Source organism: Schistocerca serialis, chromosome 1, assembly GCF_023864345.2.
Source record: "Schistocerca serialis cubense isolate TAMUIC-IGC-003099 chromosome 1, iqSchSeri2.2, whole genome shotgun sequence".
In the NCBI taxonomy this organism is placed as follows: Eukaryota; Metazoa; Arthropoda; class Insecta; order Orthoptera; family Acrididae; genus Schistocerca; species Schistocerca serialis.
The window spans coordinates 206,562,484-206,589,867 of NC_064638.1; the positions used below are offsets into that span (position 1 = coordinate 206,562,484).

Below are 27,384 nucleotides of genomic sequence, written 5' to 3' on the forward strand. Positions count from 1 at the left end.
TACTGTTGAGGTGTCGATAATTACGAGTGGTTATGAAAGAGGACTTAGACCAACTGACAGTTATTCAGTAATAGTTGGGTGGTGTAAGAGCGAGCATTGTCTTGTAGCAGTGTCATGCCTCTTCTTTGAGACTCGCGACATTTTTCTCTCTTTGGTGCCTTTACTTTATTCATGATCATGTCTGAGTAGTGAGCATTGTTTATTGCTCTCTGATCTTCCAAATAACCATAAAATCAAGTAAAGGAGTTGAGATTTCAACTGGCCGCCCAGGACGTTACTTTTCAGTCACTGAAGTTCGACTGTTTTGAACTGTTCTATCCAGTTATAAGACTTTCCATTGTTCATACAACTTTCACCATACTGCAAAATGATTCGACAGAAGATTCTAGCGCGTTTTTCATCTTCAGAAAGCAAAAGAAAAAAAAAGGACCAATCGTCAACTAATGTGAAAACTTCAAGCGGGCACGCTGTTGTTAAACGCATTACTGAGGTTATTATAAACAAACCAGTTTTTATCTACCGGCTGTTCTCATCTCATCTCAGTGATGCCAAGCTCATGTCATGATAGTATAAAACTCCTACGAACTGTTTCATTTCAACGTCAATTTGTCTCTTTAATTATTGAATGTCCCTCCTACTTATTTCAATATCATGATTTTGATTGCAGAATCATTTTCAAGTGCACAGTGAGAAAAAATCAGTGTCTATCACACATGGCAGAATGCCATGACGTCGTCGTTGAAATATCACAAAATGTGGACATATATGATATTAATATTTTTGATATACATGGACCATTATCACCTTGCACTTGAAAATGGTTCTACAGCCAAAATCGCGATAGTGAAAAAAAAAAAAAATAGAAACTTTGTCACATGACAGCAAAGATTTCATCTAAAGATATACCGTGGTTATGGTCCCCAACTATGGAAATTTCGTTATAGCGTTCGGGTGGTTTTCAAAGACGATCGGTGTGACATATGGGAGCGTTGGATCATATATGCATGTGTCTTGTGCATGGTCATCTGTGGCACTTTCTGGATAACCACTGAGTGTTGTTTCATCCACTACTCATTGTCTTTTACGATAGACTCTACACTGATCTCAACGTTCTGTCGACTTACTAATTGCACCACACGTATTCATTTGCCTATATTGCCTCAAACGTCGATTTGTTTAGGAGGTTTTTTTAATGCTAATAATCATAGCGACCCTATTCAATCTATACCTACACTACAGCTGATAGCATGGTCACAGATTCTGTGCAATACACTTTATGATACTTCAGTCGCATTCCAATCAGGAGATATAAACAGATGTCCTAAAACTTTATGATTGCCTGTTTAATATTGTCTTTGCCAACCTTTGAAATGTAATATAGCAGCGATTTAGCTTGGTGTGGATTCGGCAAGGCTTAGGCAATTTTTGGAGATATGTGGTTCAAATTGTGTGGGCACAAATCTCCAATTCCCGTAAATTTCGTGCTGATGGTTCGTGGGCTCTGAGCTGGTATCCGATAGCATCTCAGATGTGTTCCACTGGGTTCAAAACAGGTGAATTTAGTGGGCAAGGGCGGCCGGAGTGGCCGAGCGGTTCTAGGCGCTTCAGTCTGGAGCCGCGCGACCGCCACGGTCGCAGGTTCGAATCCTGCCTCGGGTATGGATGCATGTGATGTCCATAGGTTATTTAGGTTTAAGTAGGTCTAAGTTCTAGGGGACTGATGACCTCAGAAGTTAAGTCGCATAGTGCTCAGAGCCATTTTTTTTTAGTGGGCAAGACATCAACATGAGTTCAGTATCATGCTTCTCAAACCACTGTAACACTATTCTGGCTTGATAGGGATAGTTATCCTGTTGGAAGACGATATAGCCATAGGATGAATGGATGCAGATGGTTCACAATAATGTTCATGTAGTCTAGAGGTGTCATCGTGCCTTATATTAGTACCACAGTTGCTTAGAAACCCAGTGAATAACCCCTTGTAGCATAATATTGCCCCACAGATCTGCATCCATGATGTAGTGGATGTTTCGAGCAGCTGTTCATGTGTATGACAGCATATCCACATATACCAAGACACGTGATTCATCAGTGCAGGTGGCCCATTTCCACTGAACTGCGACTCAATCTTATTGATCCTGTTCCCACTGCAACCGAAACTGACAATGTAGGTGGGTCAGCATGTGGTGCCTAACCTCAAATCTAATCGTCCTGCCCTTTGTTACTGACTCAAAACTTCTCATTGCATGCTGTTCTCACAGCAGCTGGCTCAGTGGTTGCAGATGGCATGATGTGGCTGCAATTTGTGCTATTATTTCATTTACGAGTGGTGTATGCAGACAGGCTGCTACTTTACTGTGCCTCCATAAACCACTTATGGTGCTGCCTGATGTTTGCTGCTCTGCCCACGTTAAGGACCTGTCAATCAAAGGAGTACAATAGTTTGGCCCCTGAGTGCATACTTGCTCCTGATGTAGGCAACCTGTACTAACAAAATGCACTGATGTCCTTGTTTCCCTACTACTTATGCAGTCCTTAACAATTGGGTAACATCAGAATTACAGAATCAGCCGACGAGACAAAGCTTCGATACCCCAAAATTATTTAACAAAACGATTGCCCGTAATAATTTTGCTGTAAAGAATAGCTGTCATTAGAATAACTTCACTATATGACTAGCAATCCAGATAAACTTGAATGCCTAAAAATTACAGATCAGGTATCCACTCGTCACGGTGGAGTTTCATATGTCAGGGGCTGAACGAAGATAGACTTTCCTCGCGCCCCCGGGTGTTCTTTCTGCTCTCGCCAACAGTCTCCAACTGCCTGTCCATCGGCCTCTCAAAGCACCTCACGCGGCGAACCGTCAAAGATACCGCACGGTTATTGAGATTGAGCGATTGATCCGAGTAGGACTCGGCTCACCTGGCGCAAAAGAACGCATGTTAACAACGAGATATATAATTTTAGGTATCCTATGCATTCATGAGATGTTAGCTGTCATTTTTTCAGGAAACAATGTTTTCTGGCGTCATTATGGCTGGCTGAACATCGTTCAAGTCTCCGTTTCATTATTCAGAGTGTCTCTCTAAAGAAAAAACGTTCTGCTGTGAGTCTGCAGACCATGAGCAGATCGACACACGCATACATTTTCAGGCACACGTGGCCGCCACAGCGCCCCAGAAAGTGGCTCAACCAGACATCGTCTGTTTCCCCGTCTCACAAGCTCAGGCTGGCAAGATTCTAAACAGGAAGCCCGTTGCAAATCCCTCTCTTTCCACTCGCAGACGCAACAGAACAGTTTGGGCAGATGCTAGCCTGCTTCCTACCATACCACATGCACTGATGATACGCTAAATGCAAGAAAATAGTGAGGGGATGAAATCAGCTGAAGAACCCACTAAATATGAACCTACTAATCATTCATTCTCTCTTTGTAAATAAACCTGATATCAATATACTAACTGAAACTCGATTTTAATGTAGTGAAATATTGAATATAAAAAGAAAAGAGGGCACCCAGCAAGAATGACACCTCTCAGTCCCTGTTCCACCTAGTTCTTTCCTTGCAAAAACGTACATCTCAAAATGCAAGTCATAACTTTTCTTGGCAATACGAAGGAGAAAAGAGCGACAGTGACAACAGAAATGCTAACAAAACGCGTTCTTCAAAATATGACAGTAAGTCGATAGTGTGACAGTTACGGAAGTCTGGCACAAGAGAATGGGAGATTTTTTCGGCTGTCTACCACATGTAACAAAGTGCTCACAATAATTATTCCTTTGACACTGTGAGCAGATGACCTGAACATCAAAAATTCGTGCAACACTGGTAAAACGACAGGGTGGGGCAAATCAAAAGCCCGAACGAGTGGTTAAGATGAAATTATGCATATAACCACATCCCAATAGGATAGAGCAAATGTTCGAACAGTCGACCAAATCCTGAAACACATTTACACAATCTTCACACCTGACAAAGCTGTTAGCGGAGGTGAGTCTGGTAGCGGCCCTATCTGGTCATCAGCTCATCTGATCTGTCAGTGCGCGATTACCTTGTGTGGGGAGCACTATAATATCATAGTCCTCAAGAAATTATGATCGTATTTCCTTTCTGCTGCTGTGTTTCCTTGTATCGTGGAAATATGTTCTCCGGACCACTTTTATTTCCCGCACCCTCTTTGAAGCCTAGCAGCTTCTGTTGCAGACAACTAGACTTCAGGGTTAACAAAATTCCTCTCATAAAATTTGTTCTATATCGAGGATTCAGTTTCAAAACGTTTGAAATCAAGCATGTAACCATATGAGAATGTCAAAACGTTATACTGGGAAGAAGGCGATAGACGTGATATTTTTAAGACAGAATGAATGGTCGGATCGCAGTTCAGTCGATCAGCGTGTTCATCTGCGCATGATAGTATGGGAAAGAATATTCTCAACGTTTTCGAAAAAAAAAAAAAAAAAAGAGATCGATTAACAAGTCATCGTCGCTAGACGTTTAGCACTTGACAGCACTCCACCTATGGGAATATCGGAGCACATACTAAACTCTTTCTAGCGCATAAATGACTATGCTACTACTCTATCTAGTTTTTTTTTTTAGTTTAACACGTAAATATTCATGGCCGCCAAACATAGCCAGTTTTGTTGTTAAGTGATAAAGCGAGCCATAGAGCCGATGTAGCAGGAACTAGCTTGTTAGCATAACTAGGTACTGCTGCGTTCCAGTTCAAAGTAACGTGGATGTTAGTTCGCAGTGATGGTACAAAAAGTGATCGTGTATAGTGCTTTGCAGGCAGTCAAAACAGCTCGCTGTTAACGTGGTTAAGCCTGTTGACGTGGAAGAGAGAAAGAGTTACAGCGCTGAAGGAGAACCTGATGGATCGTACCAGATAGGAAGTCGATGAGCAGGAGGGACATTATGGTGATTACTGAGGGAGTCAAGTATTTAACCCAAAGAAGAACAGGTAAAGCGCACGCAGTAAATGTACTATATCAATGAATGAGTTACTGGACAGCAAATTATTTGATACTATTAATCCAAGGAAACAACACATTTGCTAAAATTCAACAGCTTTTGTCACATACACTGTCGGAGCAAAGGTACCCGGATAGCTAATAGTGATCAATAATAGTGAGTGTGTATACTTTTCGCCTTTATGACCGTTTGTACTGTGCTGGGGACACTTCCAATTAGGTGTCTTAAAGTATGTGAAGCCTCTGGATCATCGGGTCCCGGGTTCGATTTCCGGCCGGCTTGGGGATTTTCTCTGCTCAGGGACAGGGTGTTTGTTTTGTCCTCATCATTTCATCATGATTTGTGGCAGCGACTACGGTTGACTGTGAAAAAATTGGACTGTGTAACTTTTGGGACTTTTTATGGGCGCTAATGACCACGCAGTTGAGCGCCCCACAAACAAACCATCAACATTATCATGTGTGGGACTGACAGCCCATTGTCCCTCAACAGCGGAAACCAGAGAAGGAGGCGATGTTGAACGGTGGGGTCCGAAGCGAAGATGACGTTCTGCCTCAATCCGAAAGTGTTCTATTGTGTCCAGATCGGGACTCCGGGCATATCAGTGCTTTTTATGAATATTATTGTCCACAAAGCGTCGTCTAATGGTTGCTGCTTTGTGACAGGGTGCACTGTCATACTGAAACAATCAATCATCGTTTTCAAAACTTATTCTCCGGTTAACTACACCAACCCTGCCAAAATCAACAGTTTAGGTACCTCCTCTCCCCCTTTATTCCCCGATTAGGCATTGTTACGTGTTCGTACAACACCCGCGCTATTCCGAGAATAGAACTTAAGCGGCTGCTAAGTGGGCACTGTACTATTGGCTCTTAGTAGTGTAGCGATCTGGCAAAAATTTTCTTTCAAAATTTCATTTTCTTGGATACACCGAGAAGGTTAATAAATAATCTTTCTTTCCTGTTGTTCTTATTAGTCATTTATTTTCACTCTGATTGTCTGAATCTATGGATTTGGCTAATAATTATAACAACGCTGATCATTCGCACACCCAATCAGCCACATAAAGCGATTGGCATTTATCCGTTCGGTTTATTTGACTCATCTCGTATAGCCCCATCACATTTTGTCTGCGGGAAAGTTTTTTATTGCTAGATGCGACGGCGATTCCTCTGGCAGCACATCACGTACACTATGCACGCATTCAAAAATAAATTGATTCAACTTAGATTGCGCTGAAAACTTTTCAAAAACCAACAGGGATGCGTTTGAAAATTATATGAATAATCGATGGACCAACGTGTGCTGGATGTTAGGCGCTTTGTGGAACAAGGTTTGTTTCCTTCAATAATATGAGTTTGACGCCCACTGAAATTACCGCTCCAGGCGGATACCCCAGTTTGCCCCACCGTAGATCCGGGCCTGCCGAGACCAGGCACACTTCACGTACTGACAGACAAGGGGTGATTGTAAATAATCGCATGAAATCAACGGAACGGATCACTCGTGGGGCCCAAACTGCCACCAGCAGTCCAGCTAGCACAGTGACTGTGCGTTGGGAGACAGAAGGAATGCGGTACAGTGGTTGAGCAGCTTCTCAGAAGCCACATGTTTCTGTAGTCCATGCTAAGGGACACACGATATGTTGTAAACAGCGATGCCACTGGACATTGGATCGCTGGAAACGAGAGTCATTTGCAATGACTCACGCTATACGCTGTAGCAGTCCGACGGAAGGATTTCAGTTTTGCCACAGTCTGGCGAACGTTAACTGTCATGTGTAATCCCAACACCAAAGAAGTCCGCAGCTCGTGGTCTCGCGGTCGGGTTCTCACTTCTCGGGCACGGGGTCCTGGTTTCGATTCCCTGCGGGGTCAGGGATTTTCACCTGCCTCCAGATGACTGGGTGTTTGTGCTGTCCTCATCATTTCGTCATCATTCATGACAGTCGCGAGATTGGGCTGAGCAAAGGCTGGGAATTTGTACGGGCGCTGATAACTGCACAGTTGAGCGCCCCACAAACCAAACATCATCACCACAACAACAAAGTACAGAGCAGGTGTAGTTATGGTAAAGAGGTGCTTTCCTAGGTTAGAGTATGGTCCACTTATTGCGCTTCAGAAAACGCTAATTGCAGAAGGCTATGAACACACTTTTTGGCAGGAGAAGAAACGGGGACATCACACATATTATATGGAAGAATATAACGATTCCAAATTTATATAAAAATTTCGTACTGCTACTTTTCGATCTCATACTTGAGAAACTGGAGCGTATGAATTCATTTTATCTAGCAGACAGCGAGAAAACAGACATAATCAAATCGAGAAAACACACGAATCTTGAGCAATGTCCGTATTAGCAGCTTTCTAGGTATTATACTGCGACATTTTGATTATTCATTCAGCAAAACTTTTGACGAACTTTGAGGAGCTAATAGATTCTTTCGCAGAAAGGAAAGCACGCTGTGTAAAGCTGTAACAAGATTAGAGAGCAAAAAATGCTGGGACCTAAGGATTGAATAACGGTGTTCTGCCTTGCTTGTCTCTTGTCTTTTCTGGTTTCATGTTTCTGATATTTAGCTCTATGTCACAGAAAAGAGACATTTATCAGTTAACAGGCAATAAAGAGTCTAAATTTTTCTGAAGAGTTCTCACTCTCCCGGTTACAAATAATCCCACCCACTATTAATTGTGACTTTTTTAAGAGGGGTAAGATGTCAAACCGACCGACTGGGAGCATGAGGACATTTTAATTTCTGCTGTCCTGACTATAAGGTTGATGGCTTGAATTACAAAATATACACGTTTGAATTATGCAGAACGAAATACAGTGACGTGCGATAGAAAAATGCTGAGTGAAGAGGCGTGGCACACTAAGGAGCAAATAACATGTCTTAGATTTCTTCGAACATATATGTTTTATATAGCAAACTCTTCACAGAAATATCCGCTACAAAACGATCATTGAAAAACCAATTTCCTTTTTTTTTTTAATTTTTGGCGTCCTATCTCAAACGCTCGACGGGTGAGGTGGGGGTGGAGACACTATCAAGTTTTTTTCCACGGTTCGAAAATGTCATACGAGGTGCATTCAAGTTCTAAGGCCTCCGATTTTTTTTTCTAATTAACTACTTTCGCAGAAAGGAAAGCACGCTGTGTAAAGCTGTAACAAGATTAGAGAGCAAAAAATGCTGGGACCTAAGGACTACTTTTCCCGAGGGCATGCAGCTTTACTGTATGATTACATGATGATGGCGTCCTCTTGGGTAAAATATTCCGGAGGTAAAATAGTCCCCCATTCGGATCTCCGGGCGGGGACTACTCAAGAGGATGTCGTTATCAGGAGAAAGAAAACTGGCGTTCTACGGATCGGAGCGTGGAATGTCAGATCCCTTAATCGGGCAGGTAGGTTAGAAAATTTAAAAAGGGAAATGGATAGGTTAAAGTTAGATATAGTGGGAATTAGTGAAGTTCGGTGGCAGGAGGAACAAGACTTCTGGTCAGGTGACTACAGGGTTATAAACACAAAATCAAATAGGGGTAATGCAGGAGTAGGTTTAATAATGAATAGGAAAATAGGAATACGGGTAAGCTACTACAAACAGCATAGTGAACGCATTATTGTGGCCAAGATAGATACGAAGCCCACACCTACTACAGTAGTACAAGTTTATATGCCAACTAGCTCTGCAGATGACGAAGAAATTGAAGAAATGTATGATGAAATAAAAGAAATTATTCAGATTGTGAAGGGAGACGAAAATTTAATAGTCATGGGTGACTGGAATTCGAGTGTAGGAAAAGGGAGAGAAGGAAACATAGTAGGTGAATATGGATTGGGGGACAGAAATGAAAGAGGAAGCCGCCTGGTAGAATTTTGCACAGAGCACAACATAATCATAACTAACACTTGGTTTAAGAATCATGAAAGAAGGTTGTATACATGGAAGAACCCTGGAGATACTAAAAGGTATCAGATAGATTATATAATGGTAAGACAGAGATTTAGGAACCAGGTTTTAAATTGTAAGACATTTCCAGGGGCAGATGTGGACTCTGACCACAATCTATTGGTTATGACCTGTAGATTAAAACTGAAGAAACTGCAAAAAGGTGGGAATTTAAGGAGATGGGACCTGGATAAACTGAAAGAACCAGAGGTTGTACAGAGATTCAGGGAGAGCATAAGGGAGCAATTGACAGGAATGGGGGAAATAAATACAGTAGAAAAAGAATGGGTAGCTTTGAGGGATGAAGTAGTGAAGGCAGCAGAGGATCAATTAGGTAATAAGACGAGGGCTAATAGAAATCCTTGGGTAACAGAAGAAATATTGAATTTAATTGATGAAAGGAGAAAATATAAAAATGCAGTAAGTGAAACAGGCAAAAAGGAATACAAACGTCTCAAAAATGAGATCGACAGGAAGTGCAAAATGGCTAAACAGGGATGGCTAGAGGACAAATGTAAGGATGTAGAGGCCTATCTCACTAGGGGTAAGATAGATACCGCCTACAGGAAAATTAAAGAGACCTTTGGAGATAAGAGAACGACTTGTATGAATATCAAGAGCTCAGATGGAAACCCAGTTCTAAGCAAAGAAGGGAAAGCAGAAAGGTGGAAGGAGTATATAGAGGGTCTATACAAGGGCGATGTACTTGAGGACAATATTATGGAAATGGAAGAGGATGTAGATGAAGATGAAATGGGAGATACGATACTGCGTGAAGAGTTTGACAGAGCACTGAAAGACCTGAGTCGAAACAAGGCCCCCGGAGTAGACAATATTCCATTGGAACTACTGACGGCCGTGGGAGAGCCAGTCCTGACAAAACTCTACCATCTGGTGAGCAAGATGTATGAAACAGGCGAAATACCCTCAGACTTCAAGAAGAATATAATAATTCCAATCCCGAAGAAAGCAGGTGTTGACAGATGTGAAAATTACCGAACTATCAGCTTAATAAGTCACAGCTGCAAAATACTAACACGAATTCTTTACAGACGAATGGAAAAACTAGTAGAAGCCAACCTCGGGGAAGATCAGTTTGGATTCCGTAGAAACACTGGAACACGTGAGGCAATACTGACCTTACGACTTATCTTAGAAGAAAGATTAAGGAAAGGCAAACCTACGTTTCTAGCATTTGTAGACTTAGAGAAAGCTTTTGACAATGTTGACTGGAATACTCTCTTTCAAATTCTGAAGGTGGCAGGGGTAAAATACAGGGAGCGAAAGGCTATTTACAATTTGTACAGAAACCAGATGGCAGTTATAAGAGTCGAGGGACATGAAAGGGAAGCAGTGGTTGGGAAGGGAGTAAGACAGGGTTGTAGCCTCTCCCCGATGTTGTTCAATCTGTATATTGAGCAAGCAGTAAAGGAAACAAAAGAAAAATTCGGGGTAGGTATTAAAATTCATGGAGAAGAAATAAAAACTTTGAGGTTCGCCGATGACATTGTAATTCTGTCAGAGACAGCAAAGGACTTGGAAGAGCAGTTGAATGGAATGGACAGTGTCTTGAAAGGAGGATATAAGATGAACATCAACAAAAGCAAAACAAGGATAATGGAATGTAGTCTAATTAAGTCGGGTGATGCTGAGGGAATTAGATTAGGAAATGAGGCACTTAAAGTAGTAAAGGAGTTCTGCTATTTGGGGAGCAAAATAACTGATGATGGTCGAAGTAGAGAGGATATAAAATGTAGGCTGGCAATGGCAAGGAAAGCGTTTCTGAAGAAGAGAAATTTGTTAACATCCAGTATTGATTTAAGTGTCAGGAAGTCATTTCTGAAAGTATTCGTATGGAGTGTAGCCATGTATGGAAGTGAAACATGGACGATAAATAGTTTGGACAAGAAGAGAATAGAAGCTTTCGAAATGTGGTGCTACAGAAGAATGCTGAAGATTAGATGGGTAGATCACATAACTAATGAGGAAGTATTGAATAGGATTGGGGAGAAGAGAAGTTTGTGGCACAACTTGACCAGAAGAAGGGATCGGTTGGTAGGACATGTTCTGAGGCATCAAGGGATCACCAATTTAGTATTGGAGGGCAGCGTGGAGGGTAAAAATCGTAGAGGGAGACCAAGAGACGAATACACTAAGCAGATTCAGAAGGATGTAGGTTGCAGTAGGTACTGGGAGATGAAAAAGCTTGCACAGGATAGAGTAGCATGGAGAGCTGCATCAAACCAGTCTCAGGACTGAAGACCACAACACAATTAACTACTCACCCGAAATCGATGAAACTGGCGTTACTTCTCGACGTAATCGCCCTGCAGACGTACACATTTTTCACAACGCTGACACCATGATTGCATGGCAGTGGCGAAGGCTTCTTTAGGAGTTTGTTTTGACCACTGGAAAATCGCTGAGGCAATAGCAGTACAGTTGGTGAATGTGCGGCCACGGAGAGTGTCTTTCATTGTTGGAAAAAGCCAAAAGTCACTAGGAGCTAGGTCAGGTAAGTAAGGAGCATGAGGAATCACTTCAAAGTTGTTATCACGAAGAAACTGTTGCGTAATGTTAGCTCGATGTGCGGGTGCGTTGTCTTGGTGAAACAGCACACGCGCAGCCCTTCCCAGACGTTTTTGTTGCAGTGCAGGAAGGAATTTGTTCTTCAAAACATTTTCGTAGGATGCACCTGTAACCGTAGTGCCCTTAGGAACGCCATGGGTAAGGATTACGCCCTCACTGTCCCAGAACATGGACACCATCATTTTTTCAGCACTGGCGGTTACCCGAAATTTTTTTGGTGGTGTTGAATCTGTGTGCTTCCATTGAGCTGACTGGCGCTTTGTTTCTGGATTGAAAAATGGCATCTACGTCTCATCCATTGTCACAACCGACGAAAAGAAAGTCCCATTCATGCTGTCGTTGCGCGTCAACATTGCTTGGCCACATGCCACACGGGCAGCCATGTGGTCGTCCGTCAGCATTCGTGGCACCCACCTGGATGACACTTTTCGCATTTTCTGGTCGTCATGCAGGATTGTGTGCACAGAACCCACAGCAATGCCAACTCTGGAGGCGATCTGTTCAACAGTCATTCGGCGATCCCCCAAAACAATTCTCTCCACTTTCTTGATCATGTCGTCAGACCGGCTTGTGCGAGCCCGAGGTTGTTTCGGTTTGTTGTCACACGATGTTCTGCCTTCATTAAACTGTCGCACCCACGAATGCACTTTCGACACATCCATAACTCCATCACCACATGTCTCCTTCAACTGTCGATGAATTTCAATTGGTTTCACACCACGCAAATTCAGAAAACGAATGATTGCACGCTGTTCAAGTAAGGAAAACGTCGCCATTTTAAGTATTTAAAACAGTTCTCATTCTCGCCGCTGGCTGTAAAATTCCATCTGCCTTATGGTGCTGCCGTCTATGGGATGTATTGACAATGAACGCGGCCTCATTTTAAAACAACGCGCATGTTTCTATCTCTTTCCAGTCTGGAGAAAAAAATCGGTGGCCTTAGAACTTGAATGCACCTCGTGTATCTGGGGCTGAGTCTTGGATTAGCTGTGGTCGTTCCTTTGCGTTTGCACGTCACAGTCACGTCACCAACAATCAGCCTGGGCAGCTTTCGAAGGGTTAAAATAACCCAAATGGATTTGTTACTCAGCTGATATCCAGTGACCAGTTCATGTTCGACGTCATTGAGCTCAACTGACCGACCCACTCTGCTGTTACAGCTTCTCTACTGGCAACACATCATTCCCTGCCCCCTTTTATACTGCCAAATCCATCTGGTAATCAATTCTGCGTCACGTAGAGGTATCCGGATACTTTCCATCAGATAATGTAGAACCGTACTTTAAAGCTAACAAGAAAATTCGAAAAAAGTTGTTATGTCCGCCGGATTTGCTTTAATGGGAGCTGTGATAAAAAAAAGTCATCATGAGCGAACGAGATTGGAATACTGCATAAGATTTTTACGCAGAAATGAAGCACCTGAATTAAAATTGCTAACAGTTTATTCAGACACATTTAACTGTGAATACATGTTGCCAAAGTGATGCTGTGCGAAGAGTATTGACAAGCAAAAATGCCTGTTAGGGCCTCTGTAAAGGATAAAACAACTTGTAAACTCACTTGTTTGTCAAATTATTTGGCAGTGTGCGGTTTTGTTTGATGTCTTTGTTAACCATAGATTGTGTCTGTCCTGTTTGAGAGGAATTTTGACCGATAGCCGATGTGACAAGATGTCGGACTTTGTTTGTGTTGTTCGTACTCATGTTTCGCCTTGCATGTTTCGAAAGAGCACTGGCTGTAACCAAAATGATAGATTTCCTGCGTCTTTCTCAGCCATATATCACGCAGGGAGACGATTAATATCACAGTTCTACGCACAATGTACAAGCGGGAGTACAATAAATAAAAGCTCATAAATAAAAGTTAATGAAATCATGAGGTTCAGAGTACAATATTCGGGGTATAATATTTAGAGTATGATATGTAGAGTATGATATTCAGAGTGTAATATTCAGAGTATAATGTTCAGAGCACAGTATTCAGAGCATAATATTTCTCAATTTCACTCATAAACTCATTCAATAATATACAGTGTTAAATGGATAAACATTGCCACTAGTGTCAAAATACTTCAAAAATCATGCTAAATTTTATAAATTGCTGACTCGTCCATTACGAAACAAATATTTGATGTTATTTGTGAACTGGTGTCACTTTTTTTACTCAAAGGTGACACCAGAGGCACCAGTAGCATCAGAAATTTGTTTAGTAATGTACACAAGAAAATAAATTTCACAACTGAATACCAAAGAAACAATAGCATTAATAATCTATATTAGTGCACAGAAAACAAATATAACGGACACAGTTTCAAGATATACAGAAAAAGACAACCTCTAGCAACACAATTCCTGCCACATCGTGTCACTCAGGTGTATACATACAAAACGATGATAAACAGAGCTAATAAAAACCCAATAAACAAAGAGAACAGGGAGAAAGAATTAGACACATTAAGGAAATTGCTGTGACCAGTGACGTCCCCAGTTCTATGACAGACAGTGTAACAAAAAAGAAAGAAATTCCTAGCTCTTTAGAAGGAACCATTAATACAATCAAATGTATGGCTAGCACACCTTACATAGGTAACATTTATCAAAAAACAGGAAACCTACTTGAGTCACACAAACTGAAAGTAGCTTTCTCAACATGCAAAAAGCTACAACAGAAGGTAGTCCACGCCTTAAACAATAAAAAACATAAAATCTCAGACTCATAAATATACAAAATAGCATGTAAAACTTGCTCAAAGTACTACATAGGATAAACTGTCAGGCATTTCCAAATTAGGTACAATGAACATATGAACTGCTACATACATACAACCAGCAATAGCAATATACATATAAAACGCTGAACATCCTTTCGAAAACATAGAAGAAGATCTTACAATATTCTACCAGTTCAAAAAATTTCATACAGGGGATGTAATAGAGGAGCTTGAAATTTTTCTGTAATGCATAAAGTAAGGAGAAAAAATTCCCAATGACAAACTACGTAGAGTATCAGCTAATCTCTTTAAATCTTGCTCCTATGTTGTATGATAATTGTAACAATTTTCATAAACATATAGTAACTTTCGTCCTAGGTTGTATGATAACTGTAACAATTTTCGTTAGCATATAGTACCTTTCGTCACTAGGAAGAATAATTAATCGATGATTAATTTTTAAGAGTTTTATAATTTACAACTTATATAACAATGTAACAACTCTGACTGTGCACAAATTCATTGTGGAGCAATAGTGTCATAATATCTTTGTAGCATGTTTTCTAAACAAACACTGTAAATGATGATTCGTATGTGTGTGAGTCATGATCTGTACAATGGAGGAGGCACCATGCATGTAATTAGTCAAACAAGAATACCAGTTCCTACATAAGCGTTTAAAAACATTGAAAGATTCATTTTCTCCGATTTTCCGGTTACAGAGGCAGCAAGCATCGCCAAATATATTCATGTAAAAAAATGAAGGAATGCACTTGAAAATGAGAACGAATTCTTGAAACGCGATGCGGTAAGCGTAAAAAAAAAAAAAAAAAAAGTAACTGGTGCATTTTTGATGACGTGAATCACTAAAAACTTGACTTCAACACTGTTAAAAATATCGTCTGGAAGCAGCAATATTAAAGGTATTAATATCGTACTTTGTTATGTTTAATACAGTTATCACACCAGGAAATGAGTTTACGCAATATTCAAAGTTCTACAATGGTAGGAGTTTACACTAAACACGGGTTATAACAGTCACTGTCATTAGGTGCGTGGCACATTCAGCTTTCACAGTGCCGCTGCCGATGCAACATCCATTCTCTTACCCATACCGGTCGTCTTGCAAAATAAAAGGAAATCTTTGTAGTCATTCCAACCCTTTCCATGTTATTCGTCTTGGCACATACAACGGTCTTCATGAAAAATCGGACACTGCACAATTTTGGCACTTTCAGCGTTTCCCATTTCCAGTCTTCAATTGTCTTAACAATGGAGTCAATGCAGGGAAGAGTCCGGCTTGCCTGAGGTGCGCGTGTGAAAGGTTCTATGTTAGATTAGACTTTAGACGTGCTGTCATATTTGGTTATGTTTAAACTGTTAAATTTTCTTATATTTTGTCTTTAGTGTTTTTGTATTTAATGAGCCAGCCTATCTTCCCTTAAGTTCCCTACTTGTATAGACCTTTCTCTGTGATTGTTAAATTGACAATTTCGAGCTATTTTTTAGTTTTGACTTGCACCTTAGCTTTTGCATCTTACATCATATCTCACTTCCATTTTATTTAGGACATAGTGCCTTGGGCTAGTGCCCAGCAGCCTTGTTTTATTATTTTTGCGGTAGGTTCTAAAGTTAATTACTAGGAGGCTTGTTGATATATGTCATACTCTCCTTTTATAATTCGGCAAACGTATTGCCATCATGAGGTGCGCTACTGAAATGACTGCTTAGGGGTTGACGCAGCACTTTGGTATTCTTTAACGATACAGTCCCAGAAGTTAGACGTCAGTGCAGAACCTTATTATGGTCGTAATCCATTCCATGCACGAGTAATTTCAATAGGCAAACATCCCAACGTCGATTTCTTAGGCTGTTGTAATATGTAGTGCCGTTGATTCCTCGGCAGTATACAGCGCCTGATCTGTACAGAATTTTAAAAAAAGCACCCTATAGTTTGAGATGTGGTAGTAACCACCGAACAAGAACAAAAGTGCTATAAGCGTGGGCTCTAACCTTCAAACCTTAACAGCTATGAGCACTTCTTCATCTTCGATACAGAGAAACACGTCTCTTCTACGAGGTCGTCTTTGTTACTACGATGCAGAGCACGTGTTTTCGCTGGCGGGTGGAAGAATGCCTTCATTTGGTGTTTCTGAATACTTTTTTCCTGTCTTTCTGGTTATTGTGCCACAAAATGGAATAAACTTTGTAAGGTTCCCACCAAACGTTTCTGTATGACACTTAGCCCAAATTTACTTCCCACTCAATAAAAAAAATCTCCATATTAGCAAAACTATGTACCCACAAACTGTTACCCAACTTAAACTCGCATGCTAATCTGAGACTAAACAGAACTTAATTCGAACTGAACAGAGCCTGGCCTGAATACAACTTGCCTTTATATTAACTGCGCAACTGAAGTAAAACAATTATTTGGTCCTAATCAAAATTTCCACTTACCTCGCGTCTTGACAACATTGTTGCAGATTTCTCGAAAGCACAACAGCAAGCAGCAAGCAGCCAGCGGCTAAGCTAGATTTCTGTTTCTATATAAATATTCAAACAATATTCAAACTGTTGTTTACCATATAGCGCAATCTGGTAATGTGTAATGATAAACCTTCTTTAAACAGTGGGATGGGGAGAGTAACTATACTTATGAAATGATATCCCGAGACAAAAACTTTAGAATGAAGTATGTATTGAAAAAGACAGAGGAAAATTTGGTCTGATCTTCACACATAACATTGGTCTGAACAATACTGTACTTAAAAAAGTGATCAATGATTTTGCACTAGTGAATATGTCCATCATCTAGCACTCTTCAGCTAAGAATGCTTCAGACTGCACAGAGGCAAAGAGTGTTGCATAACAATATCAAAGATTCGTTAACAGTGATATAACTTGCTCTCTCTCTGACGTGCACATCGATAATTTACAAAAGTCGAAATGACATGCCCACATTACATATCCTCCACCTTTCCTGATGATGAGGTTGATGTTTGGTTTAGGGGCACTCAACTGCGTGGTCATCAGCGCCTGTACAAACTTCCTATTTTTACACAGAGCAATTTTTTTTACACAGTCCAATCTAGCCACTGCCACGAATGATGATGATGAGGACAACACAAACACCCAGTCCCCAGGCAGAGAAAATTCCCAAGTCGGTGGGGAATCGTTCCCGGGACACCATGATCCAGAGTTACAAGCTGCGGACCACCTTCCCTGAGTAGAATTTTGAACGAGTGTCATTTCAGATAGGAATGGGATGAGGACAAAACCCTAAATATTAAGGATAGGAACATACAAAACATGTTACAAATACAAAGAGAAAAATAGCTTTACAAGCAAATCAGTTAAAGACCTATAAGTGAAACATATTAGCAGAATTCGCGAACATGTAAATGAAGTAATCAGTAGAGTTCACCACAGATAGGTTACTATGTTTCATGATGTCTGAGCATGTAAATGAAGTAATCGATAGAGTTCGCCTCAGGTAGGTCATCACGTTTGATGTTTATGTGAGAGATCTACACAAGGCTATTTTCAAAGTTTATATGCCACATTTTGTACTAAAGTAGTATTGGTGACCCATACTGTTTTTGTAGTACACAGGAAGTGGGTTAGAGTGCCTGTATCACACAAGGCCTATATTTCTGAAGCATTCTCATATGGCAGTAGAATTTTCCGAATGAAAGTAGATAGAAGCGTGTCTTTATAACAAACGACCAAACTTACTTTAGCTTGTTGCAGTTATGTCACTGTTGTGGAAAGTTATGTGGAAGCACATTCAGTGAGGTTAAGCAAAGTTCACAGCTGACAATCTCACACATGCACACACAGTAAAATATGCAGTGGTGTCTGCTTGAAGCAGAGTGTAAATTCATTGATAACTCTAAAAACATGCTGCAATGTCGAAGAGCTCCTTATAAAAGTCAGTACAAGCTTGTATCGCTGAATATTCCAGCATTTGGCAGAGAATATTTCAGTATATAATCAGCAGACATATTTCTTCGGCTCTGGCATGTCTCAAACATATGTGGTGAACGGTCTATGAGTTACAGTTTGTTACATTTACAATAAGCAGTTACCTGTATTAAGACAGGAGTAATAAGTTTTTGCGTAGTTATACATATGGACTGCAGATGTAGTGTAATGGTGACAACAGATTTCTATGTCTATAAAAAAGTAAGAGAAAATGGTGTAATGGTTTTACAGTAATGGATTACAGAAACATCTGATAAATAAATCATGTGAAACATTGTACACTAAAAGACATGATAAGAAAGATTTATTATATGTGCACAGAATGACCTACAGAAAATTCTAAATCAACTCAAATAAATATGTATGTATATTCATCATTAAAATACATAAAAGTATAGGGAGTAAGGTAGAAAGAGACACATGAAGACATTGATCGCACACGAAATAAATAGATGACAATGGTGACCACAGACGCAGATAAAGAGAACACAAATAAATAATTAGGAAGAAATTGGATTAGGGAGTAAGCAAGGTTCAGCATCAAAGAATACTTTAAGCAGTTAGTCGAACGCCAGTCTATAATTATACCTAATATGGTCAGTAATTAGCAATTTCATCCTTTAGTTTGTGCACCTCTTAATCATTTTGCCCATAATTTCATCAAACTTCCAGCGGATACAACTGTTTACGTTATCTCTTTGCTCCTTTCTGTCATATATTTCATACATTTTTATAAGTTCATGTTATTTATCTCCATTGCCCTACCTAACGATTTGCCATCTTTGTCCTACCTAACCAATTCTCATACTTGCACAAACTAACCGTTTTTCATACTCCATCTGAATTTTATCCTATCTAATCACTTCATCTCAAATACATCTTTGTAACCATTTCTTAGCTCATGTTGCATAACTTCCTTTCTGACCGGCCTTTCTTTGTATCCTCCTTACACATATCCTTATAGTTTTACTGACTTACTTTTTCTCCACATTCATCGTCAGAATCATTGCTCCATTCTATTTCAGTATGCATCATAAATCACATAATTATCATGTAGCGTACCTAACCAACATACGAGGGCAGTTCAATAAGTAATGCAACACTTTTTTTTTTCTCGGCCAATTTTGGTTGAAAAAACCAGAAATTTCTTGTGGAATATTTTCAAACATTCCCGCTTCGTCTCGTTTAGTTTCATTGACTTCCGACAGGTGCAGCGCTGTACGGAGCTGTTAAAATGGCGTCTGTAACGGATGTGCGTTGCAAACAACGGGCAGTGATCGAGATTCTTTTGGCGGAAAACCAGGGCATCTCAGATATTCATAGATCTCATTATCCTATTGCAACATCAATCTTATTCGCTGGCTTCGTCTCAATATACACTTCAAAAAACAGTTCCCTGTTCTGTCGACGCCAAACCCGTTTCTGGTGTGTCTATTATCAGTTGCAACAATTAGCATGACTGAGGCGGCTTTTGTTATCTTTCACTACACCGTGGCGACTTACTGTTGACCGACTCAACTTCAGAATTTGCGTGTTCTTTACATTGCGTGTTTCATTACTGTTCGCTAAATTGCTGAATAATTGTAGAGCCGATCAATTTCCTGCAGTCTCATGTAAACTATTGTTAGATGCTATTTGCTCAAGACGATTTATTTCACCCTGTACCGATTCGTTATTTCATAACACCCTCTGCTGCCTTGAGCTACGACAGATTTTCATATTGTTTTCTATAGTGCCGTACATGATGAAATGCTGTTTCTTGGACAAAACAATATTGTTACAATGAGCAAACAAACAAAGACAAAAACTGTACTATCGTCCACGCAGATACTCAACAATGAATGGAATCCATGTAGAACCTGTACTGTTAAGCTAACTGCTTATGTAATAAAGTAATCGATAGTCGTACACGATACAAAATTTTACAAATTTAACACAAAATTTTAAGTGAAATGGCAGAAAAAAGTACAACATTAGTAAAATTAGCGCAGTTGTATTTTTTCCTTTCGAGACATCCAACACTATCTGACTACGTATTACCAAAATAACCAACGAACTATCCTGGCAGAAAAGGTCGACATGTGTAAGCTCCCCACTATATATTTCTGTATGAAACATAGCCAAAATTTACCTCCCACTCTATAAAAAAATCTGCATATTACCAAATCTATGTACCCACAGCCTGTTATCCAACTTAAACTCGTATGCTAACCTTTGACTAAACAGAACTTAATTTGAACTGAACTGTACCTGACCTGAATACAACTTGCCTTTATATTAAACTCAACTGAAGTAAATCAATTGTCTGGTCCTAATCAAAATTTCCACTTTCCTCGCTTCTTGACAACGTTGTTGCAGGTTTCTCGAAAGCCAACACCAAACAGCACGCAGACAGCGCCTAAGCTAGATTTCAATTTTTAAGTAAAATTTCCAAACAATATTCAAACTGTTGCTTACCATATAGTGCAATGTGGTAGTGCGTAGTGATAGACGTTCTTTAAACAGTGGGGTGAGGAGAGTAACTATTCCTATGGTATGATATTCCGAGACAACGATTTTAGAATTAAGTATGTATCCAAAAAGACAGAGTAAAATTAGTCTGGACAACACTATGCTTAACAAAGTAAATAATGATTTGAAAAGGGTAAAGTGTTAAAGAGAATTTCTATAAAAACCAAACAGCTTAATCAGTTAGTATGTTATGCTTGGGTCAGGGAAGTGGGGTGGTTTTTCTCTCAGCTCTGGGAAAGTTAGCTAGCCAACAATAATCATTCCGACAAACTAGCTGTGGAGCGCTTCAGATTTACCTCAAACTTCTTCTTCAAAAAAATAATAATGTTATTCAAAATTTATGTTCTTTTCGCCTACCAATATATACATCATATTCATTCTTACTGTCCTTTACAGTGAATCTTTCATCTATTAGATACAGCATAAGTCAAAATAGCACTACTGAATGTGTCCATCATCTACCACACTTCAAATGAGAATGTAATAAAACGGAACACCTACGACCATCCTTATGATGTTATGTATCATATGGCTACCAGTTTAGGTGCATCAGTGCAGCATCATCAGACCTTAACTGACACTGAGGGAGCTAACTCCAATCGTCCACATATATGAACTGGTTTTCGCAGACTACCTGTAAAACGATGTTGTATCTCCAGCCATCAACTACCAACTCAGATAAGCATGTATCGGACTGCGCAGAGGCAAAAACAGTGCCACAACAAAACCAAAGGTTGTTTAAAACTAACATAACTTACTCGCTCTCTGACGTGCACATCGATAATTTACAAAAATCAGAGTGACATGCCAACCTTACGACCTGTCTCTGGGAAGACGGCGAAAAAGATACTGGGCGCGGGCCGCATAGAGAGCTGCTTATTGGAGGCAGGGATGGAAGTGATGAAAGCGCCGCAGCAGCTCTTAAGCATTCAGTTCATTAGCACATCTGATAATGGCCACAGGGTAGTTTGCACAAAAACTGCAACCGTAGGGCACATATCTGATCGTTCACCCGTGAACTATTTCGTCGTGATTTATAGCCGGGAGGAGTTGAAATGTGCAGGGAAGAGATGTAATGGTGAGTGAAAATACTTGAAAAGCTGCACCATTTGTGGAGCCGTTTGCTGAGTGCCAATGCATTCCTTATGAGGTACGGTGAAGAACGTGTGCTGTCGAACTTCGCCATGGTAACGCATCACATTGACTCAGCGGCAGCCAGAAGAATCAAAAAACGTACACTTCGCACTCTGGTGCCTGGACGCGACAAACAAAGTTACATCTATGTCTGGTCAACCTGTTCCGTTCTTAGACGTGTTACTGGATCGATAGTGTCACAAGGACCACAGCGGACTATGCACAAAGGAAGGCCAACAGATGTTAAATATCGGCGTAGGTCAGAGAGATGATCTTCTGATACTCGTTTCAGTGCTATCAACAGTTTCGCTTATAAACATCTGGATGACGGCAAGGTGTCATTTCTTAAGAAAGGACTCTGTTTAGCTCCCCCTCCTAAAGCGATACCTGTCACGAACAGCACAACGCAATAGTACAGGCAACTGCACGAAGTATGTCGGGAAACCTGTAGAACTGTCACGTGAACAAAACCTATGAAACCAAACATCTCTAGCAGGAGTTGACAGCCATATTGGATAAAAAAGACTGTCCAGATATCGTGGGCTCACCAATCGATAAAGGCAACTCAACTGTGGCCTTGTATCACCAGTATTACATTGAAAAGACGTGGGTCCATCCAGAAGATAGTGAACACGGCAAGGTGTCATTTCTTAAGAAAGGACTCTGTTTAGCTCCCCCTCCTAAAGCGATACCTGTCACGAACAGCACAACGCAATAGTACAGGCAACTGCACGAAGTATGTCGGGAAACCTGTCGAACTGTCACGTGAACAAAACCTATGAAACCAAACATCTCTAGCAGGAGTTGACAGCCATATTGGATAAAAAAGACTGTCCAGATATCGTGGGCTCACCAATCGATAAAGGCAACTCAACTGTGGCCTTGTATCACCAGTATTACATTGAAAAGACGTGGGTCCATCCAGAAGATAGTGAACACCAGAGGACCGACACCGATGCTACCAAGAGCATGGAGATGAAGATAATGGTGCTTCTCAGAGAATCCGGATTGTCAGACGAAGTTGTTAATAAGCCACAAGAGAAACTACCAGCTCCGCCAATATTTTATGAATTTCGGAAGGTTTACAAAGCTAAAGTGCCTTTCGCTCCATTGTTAACAACAATGATGCCGCGACAAACTCACTCACTAAATACTTGCAGGATTTGCTCAGCACTTATGTCAGGAGATGGTCTCATCATATTGGCAAATCCGTGGATTTTGTTGATGCATCAGCAACTCAGAAATCTCAGGATACCGACATTCTTGATTCGCAGTTGTCCCTCATTTCACCAGAGTGTTTGTGGATCACATTGGCTAAGAGTTAGTCGTAGAGACGATCAACCCTTTTAGACACGTCTTTGGGGTCGACATACTTTCTTTTCGATGTTGCCTACTACGGGCGGACAGAAAGAGTACCGACAGGCGGACTACCTTCACTGTTTGTCGCTAACATTTGAAGGAGGAAGCTCTGGATTCAGCCCAGTGGAAACCTACCTGTTTTTCTCCGCCATTGTTGACGACCCTTTTGTAATACGGCCACGTGGAAGAGACAAAGAAAATGGCTCTAAACACTATGGGACTTAACGTCTGAGGTCATCAGTCCCCTAAACTTAGAACTACTTAAACCTAACTAACCTCAAGACATCACACACATCCATGCCCGATGAAGGATTCGAACCTGCTACTGTAGCAGCAGCGCGGTTCCGGACTGAAGCGCCTAGAACCGCTCGGCCACAGGGGCCGGCTGGAAGAGACAAGCTGAATGATTTCTCACATATTTCAATTCCATATACCATACCCTCAACTTTACAATGGATACTGAAGTGGGTGGAGTGTTCCACTTTCTGGATGTAGTGGTAAAAAGAAGAGCGGATTGCACTCTGGGCCGTTGTGTGTAATGGGGGAAGATGCACACAGACCTATAACTTCATAGGAACAGCTGGTGCCACTCGAAGCAGAGGAACGGAGTGCTTAAAACACTGGATAGCACCCTCTCTGCCAATGAAAGTCTCAACAAAGCACTTGAACATCTGAAAACGGTGGTCTGGAAGAACGGCTACATGGAGAGGGAAATTTGTGGAGCTATCGTCCTACACATTGTCTAGAACTGGCTGAAATAGAAGAGGAACCTCAGGAGGACGCGGCCATAGAATTTATTCCATTTTGTGGCGCATCGTCCAGAAGATAGAACGAATTCATTGTGTTAAGTGAAAACAGTCTTTTGCCCAACAGCAAAAACATGGGCACTGCTTTGTAGTGTGGAGGATGAACTTCGGCTATAGAAATCCGGGGTCTATCGAATACTCTGCCAATGCGGCGAGACATATAAGTCGGATGTTGCATACTGTCGAAGATCATTGCTGAAAATACCAGCGGCAGACCAGATTGCAGCAGCCTCATAAGTCGACAGTCTCAGATTATTGCTTATTAGAATTACTTGGAATGGGTTACGACCATGCTAAGGTTCTGGTACTGCTGTCTAATTTCTGGGAATGTGTCATTAAAGAATCTATTGCGATTTCAGTAATGTAACCGCTTATTAGTATGATAATGAGTATATTCTTAGCAAAGCGTGGGAACCTGCACTTAGTCTGATTAAAAAGAGGTAGAGCTATCCCACAATGAACTGACTTCAGGGAAAGGCAGTGACCATGATTCAGCTGGTAGGCGTAAAACTGTTTTCATTTGATTTTTCCAATGAATTCGTCCCATATTTCTGGATAACATGCCTCAAAATAAAATAAATGCAATGACCATCCCCAAATGTTCTAGTTCTTTGTTGAGACTTTCACAGGTGGAGAGGGTCCAAGCCAATGTTTTAAGCATTCCATTCCTCTGCACCAGGTAGTGGCAGCTGTTCTCATGTGGGTATACGTCGGTGAGCGTCTTATTCTGTTACACACTATGGCAGAGAGTGCAGTCCGCTCTTCTTTTTACCACTACGTCCAGAAAGGGTAGCACTCCGTCCACTTCGGTATCCACGGTGAAGTTGATGTATGGTACATCGAATGTATGAGGATATCATTCAGTCTGTCTCTTCCATATGGCCATGTCAGAAGTGTTAACACATCGGAAAAACAAGTAGTTTTCCATTGGGATGATCCAGGGCTTCCTCTTCGAAATTTTGGTGACAAATGGTGAAAGCTGACTCCCCACGAATACCTCTTCCATCTGTTGTAGCAGCAAATGTAGAAAAGAATGAATCTCGACGGTAAGACATGCCTAAAATGTTGGTCATTTCTACATCTAACTTTTAACCAATGTGGTCCTCAGATTCTTGTACAGGCAGACAAAGGCTAGGCTCCAAAGGATGTCGGTCTCCTGAAGTTTAATGTTCTTGACGCTTCAACAAAATCCACGGAGCCGCGAATATAATGTGAACACCTTCCTACATAAGGGCAGAGCAAACCCTTGAGATATTTAGTGAGTCAGTTCGTCGGGGCACCAATGTTGCTATGAGTAGAACGTAATGGCAGCTTCGATTGTAAAGCTTCGGAAGTACATAAGATACTGGCGGAACTGGAGCCCTCTCTTGTGCTTTGTCAACAACTTCGGCTGGTAATCCGGATTCCACGAGAAGCGCCATAGTCTTTGTGTCCACACTTTTGGGAGGACCAACATCGTTCCTCTGGTATGCACAATCTTCTACCAGGCCCCACATCTTCTCAACGTAATCCTGGTGAGACAAAGGGTCACAGATGACCTACCTTCGTCGAATCGTAAGACCACGATATCTAGATCGTCTCTTAGTTCCCGTATTGCTGCTCTCTCCTGCTAGAGATCTTCGGTTTCGTAGCTTTTGTTCACGTGAGTGCACGACTTTTGCCGAAATATTGTGCCTGTCGGACACTGACATCCGGCCGTGGGCCCTTGAACTGTTTCGTAGTCAAGGTTTTGTCAAGTTGACTTACAATGTAGGATCTACTGTTCATATTTCTTTGTTGGAGTTGATTGCAAGTAATATCTTTGAAGTCTACAAGTATTTGTGTCCCCAGAGCCTCCGGCCACTTACTCTCTGTGTAGTGGCAAAGGCCGCTGTCAGTTGCTACGAGGTTTCCCTCTTTTGCGTCATCAGAATAAAATTTAGAAAGAGACCAAAATACAGTGATTAAACAAAACTACTCAGCAATTGCCTTCTCTGAAGAGGGGCTGCAAAGTGTTTAACGTAAGTGAAATGAAATGTCATGCGGCTAGGACCTCCCGTCGGGTAGACGGGTCGCCTGGTGCAAGTCCTTTTAGTTGATGCCACTTCAGCGACTTGCATCTCGATGGGGATCTGACCACTCATCTATCGAGGCAAACAATTAACGTAACTTACACACACGTAATATCTCATAAACGCGATAAAAGATCAAATCTATAATTTCTGTAGGGGATAGCGTTTCGCTATGTAGATAGTATTCATACCTGTTTTTGTCTAAGTTGCTGCAACGACTCCAAATTCTCAGAAAAAGACTTCGTTTTTAACATTTTTTTATGTGTCTGCCAAAACGTTGGCTTCAACATTTACTTCTTTAGAGAAGGTAATCAAGCCTGACCCTAGTAGAAATATTTTTCACTGTCAGATCGAGTTGACGACTCAACAGTTGGAATTATATATCTCCTATTAACCGCGCCTGAAACACTCAGAAAACAAAAGAGTGATTCTATTTTGAATATAACCTTTTTCAGTTTAATCTCATTTTTTCTTCTTGTCAGTAAATTGTTTCTACAACGAACAGTGTTGATATTTCAAATACGTCTTTCTAAGTAGTAAGATATGTGTATTTCTTTTATCAGACGTGTTACGTTTTATTCATAAAACATCGTCAGTTGTTGCAGTTTCCTCAGACTTTCGCTTTGATGTGAAAACATGGTTCGGAAGCACATTTCTCAGGTATTCCTGCGTTGGGTACTTGTGTTGTTGACCTACTTTTCCTTTGACTTGCCGCAACACACAATTCTTGACGTAAAACAAAAAAAATGTTGTCCAACTAATGTTTTTGAACGGCCTGCTGACTAATCGTATTAAATGACACTTCCTGATGTCTACAGGAAGACCAAAAACAACTCTTAGAGGTGTTATATTTTTTCACTTTGCAAGCCAAAGTGGAATTAGCCCAATAACGCCAGCCAAACGTAGAAATATCTGGAATATGTGTGTGCAGACGACACTTTCAGAAGTAAGTGGAAATTGACGAAAATATAGCCAGCGATGATGTTTTAAATAAATAAAATGAACATGATCTGGTAAAACAAATTCATATTTTTTACTAGTTACAAAGACACGTTTGAAATATCTCAAGTAATTACATAGAAACCATGACTGCTAGAACCTCAAAATGGGGAAAAGAGTGGTACTCAGTGACAGAGTGATACTGTCTGCTTTCAGACCGCAATTTTCATCGCAGACAGAGGCATGTTGCACCAGATGTTGGAGGTACTGTCTGACTCCAGGAGACTCTACGGTCGTGAAGAGGCGAGCAAGAGGATTCGAAGCCGTTACGAGGATCTCGCCGAACGAGTGCTGCTGTATATGCAGGT

At 40.9% G+C, this 27,384-nt stretch overlaps 1 protein-coding gene across 1 annotated transcript in view; it reads left to right on the plus strand.

Moving 5' to 3' along the window:
- LOC126465823 (odorant receptor 43a-like) overlaps positions 1–27,384 on the plus strand; it is a 98,808-nt gene that overhangs the window by 2,591 nt on the left and 68,833 nt on the right. The window contains exon 3 of the mRNA XM_050096337.1: positions 27,233–27,382. Coding sequence (XP_049952294.1) covers positions 27,233–27,382 — 150 coding nt within the window. The remainder of the gene's footprint in view (positions 1–27,232; positions 27,383–27,384) is intronic.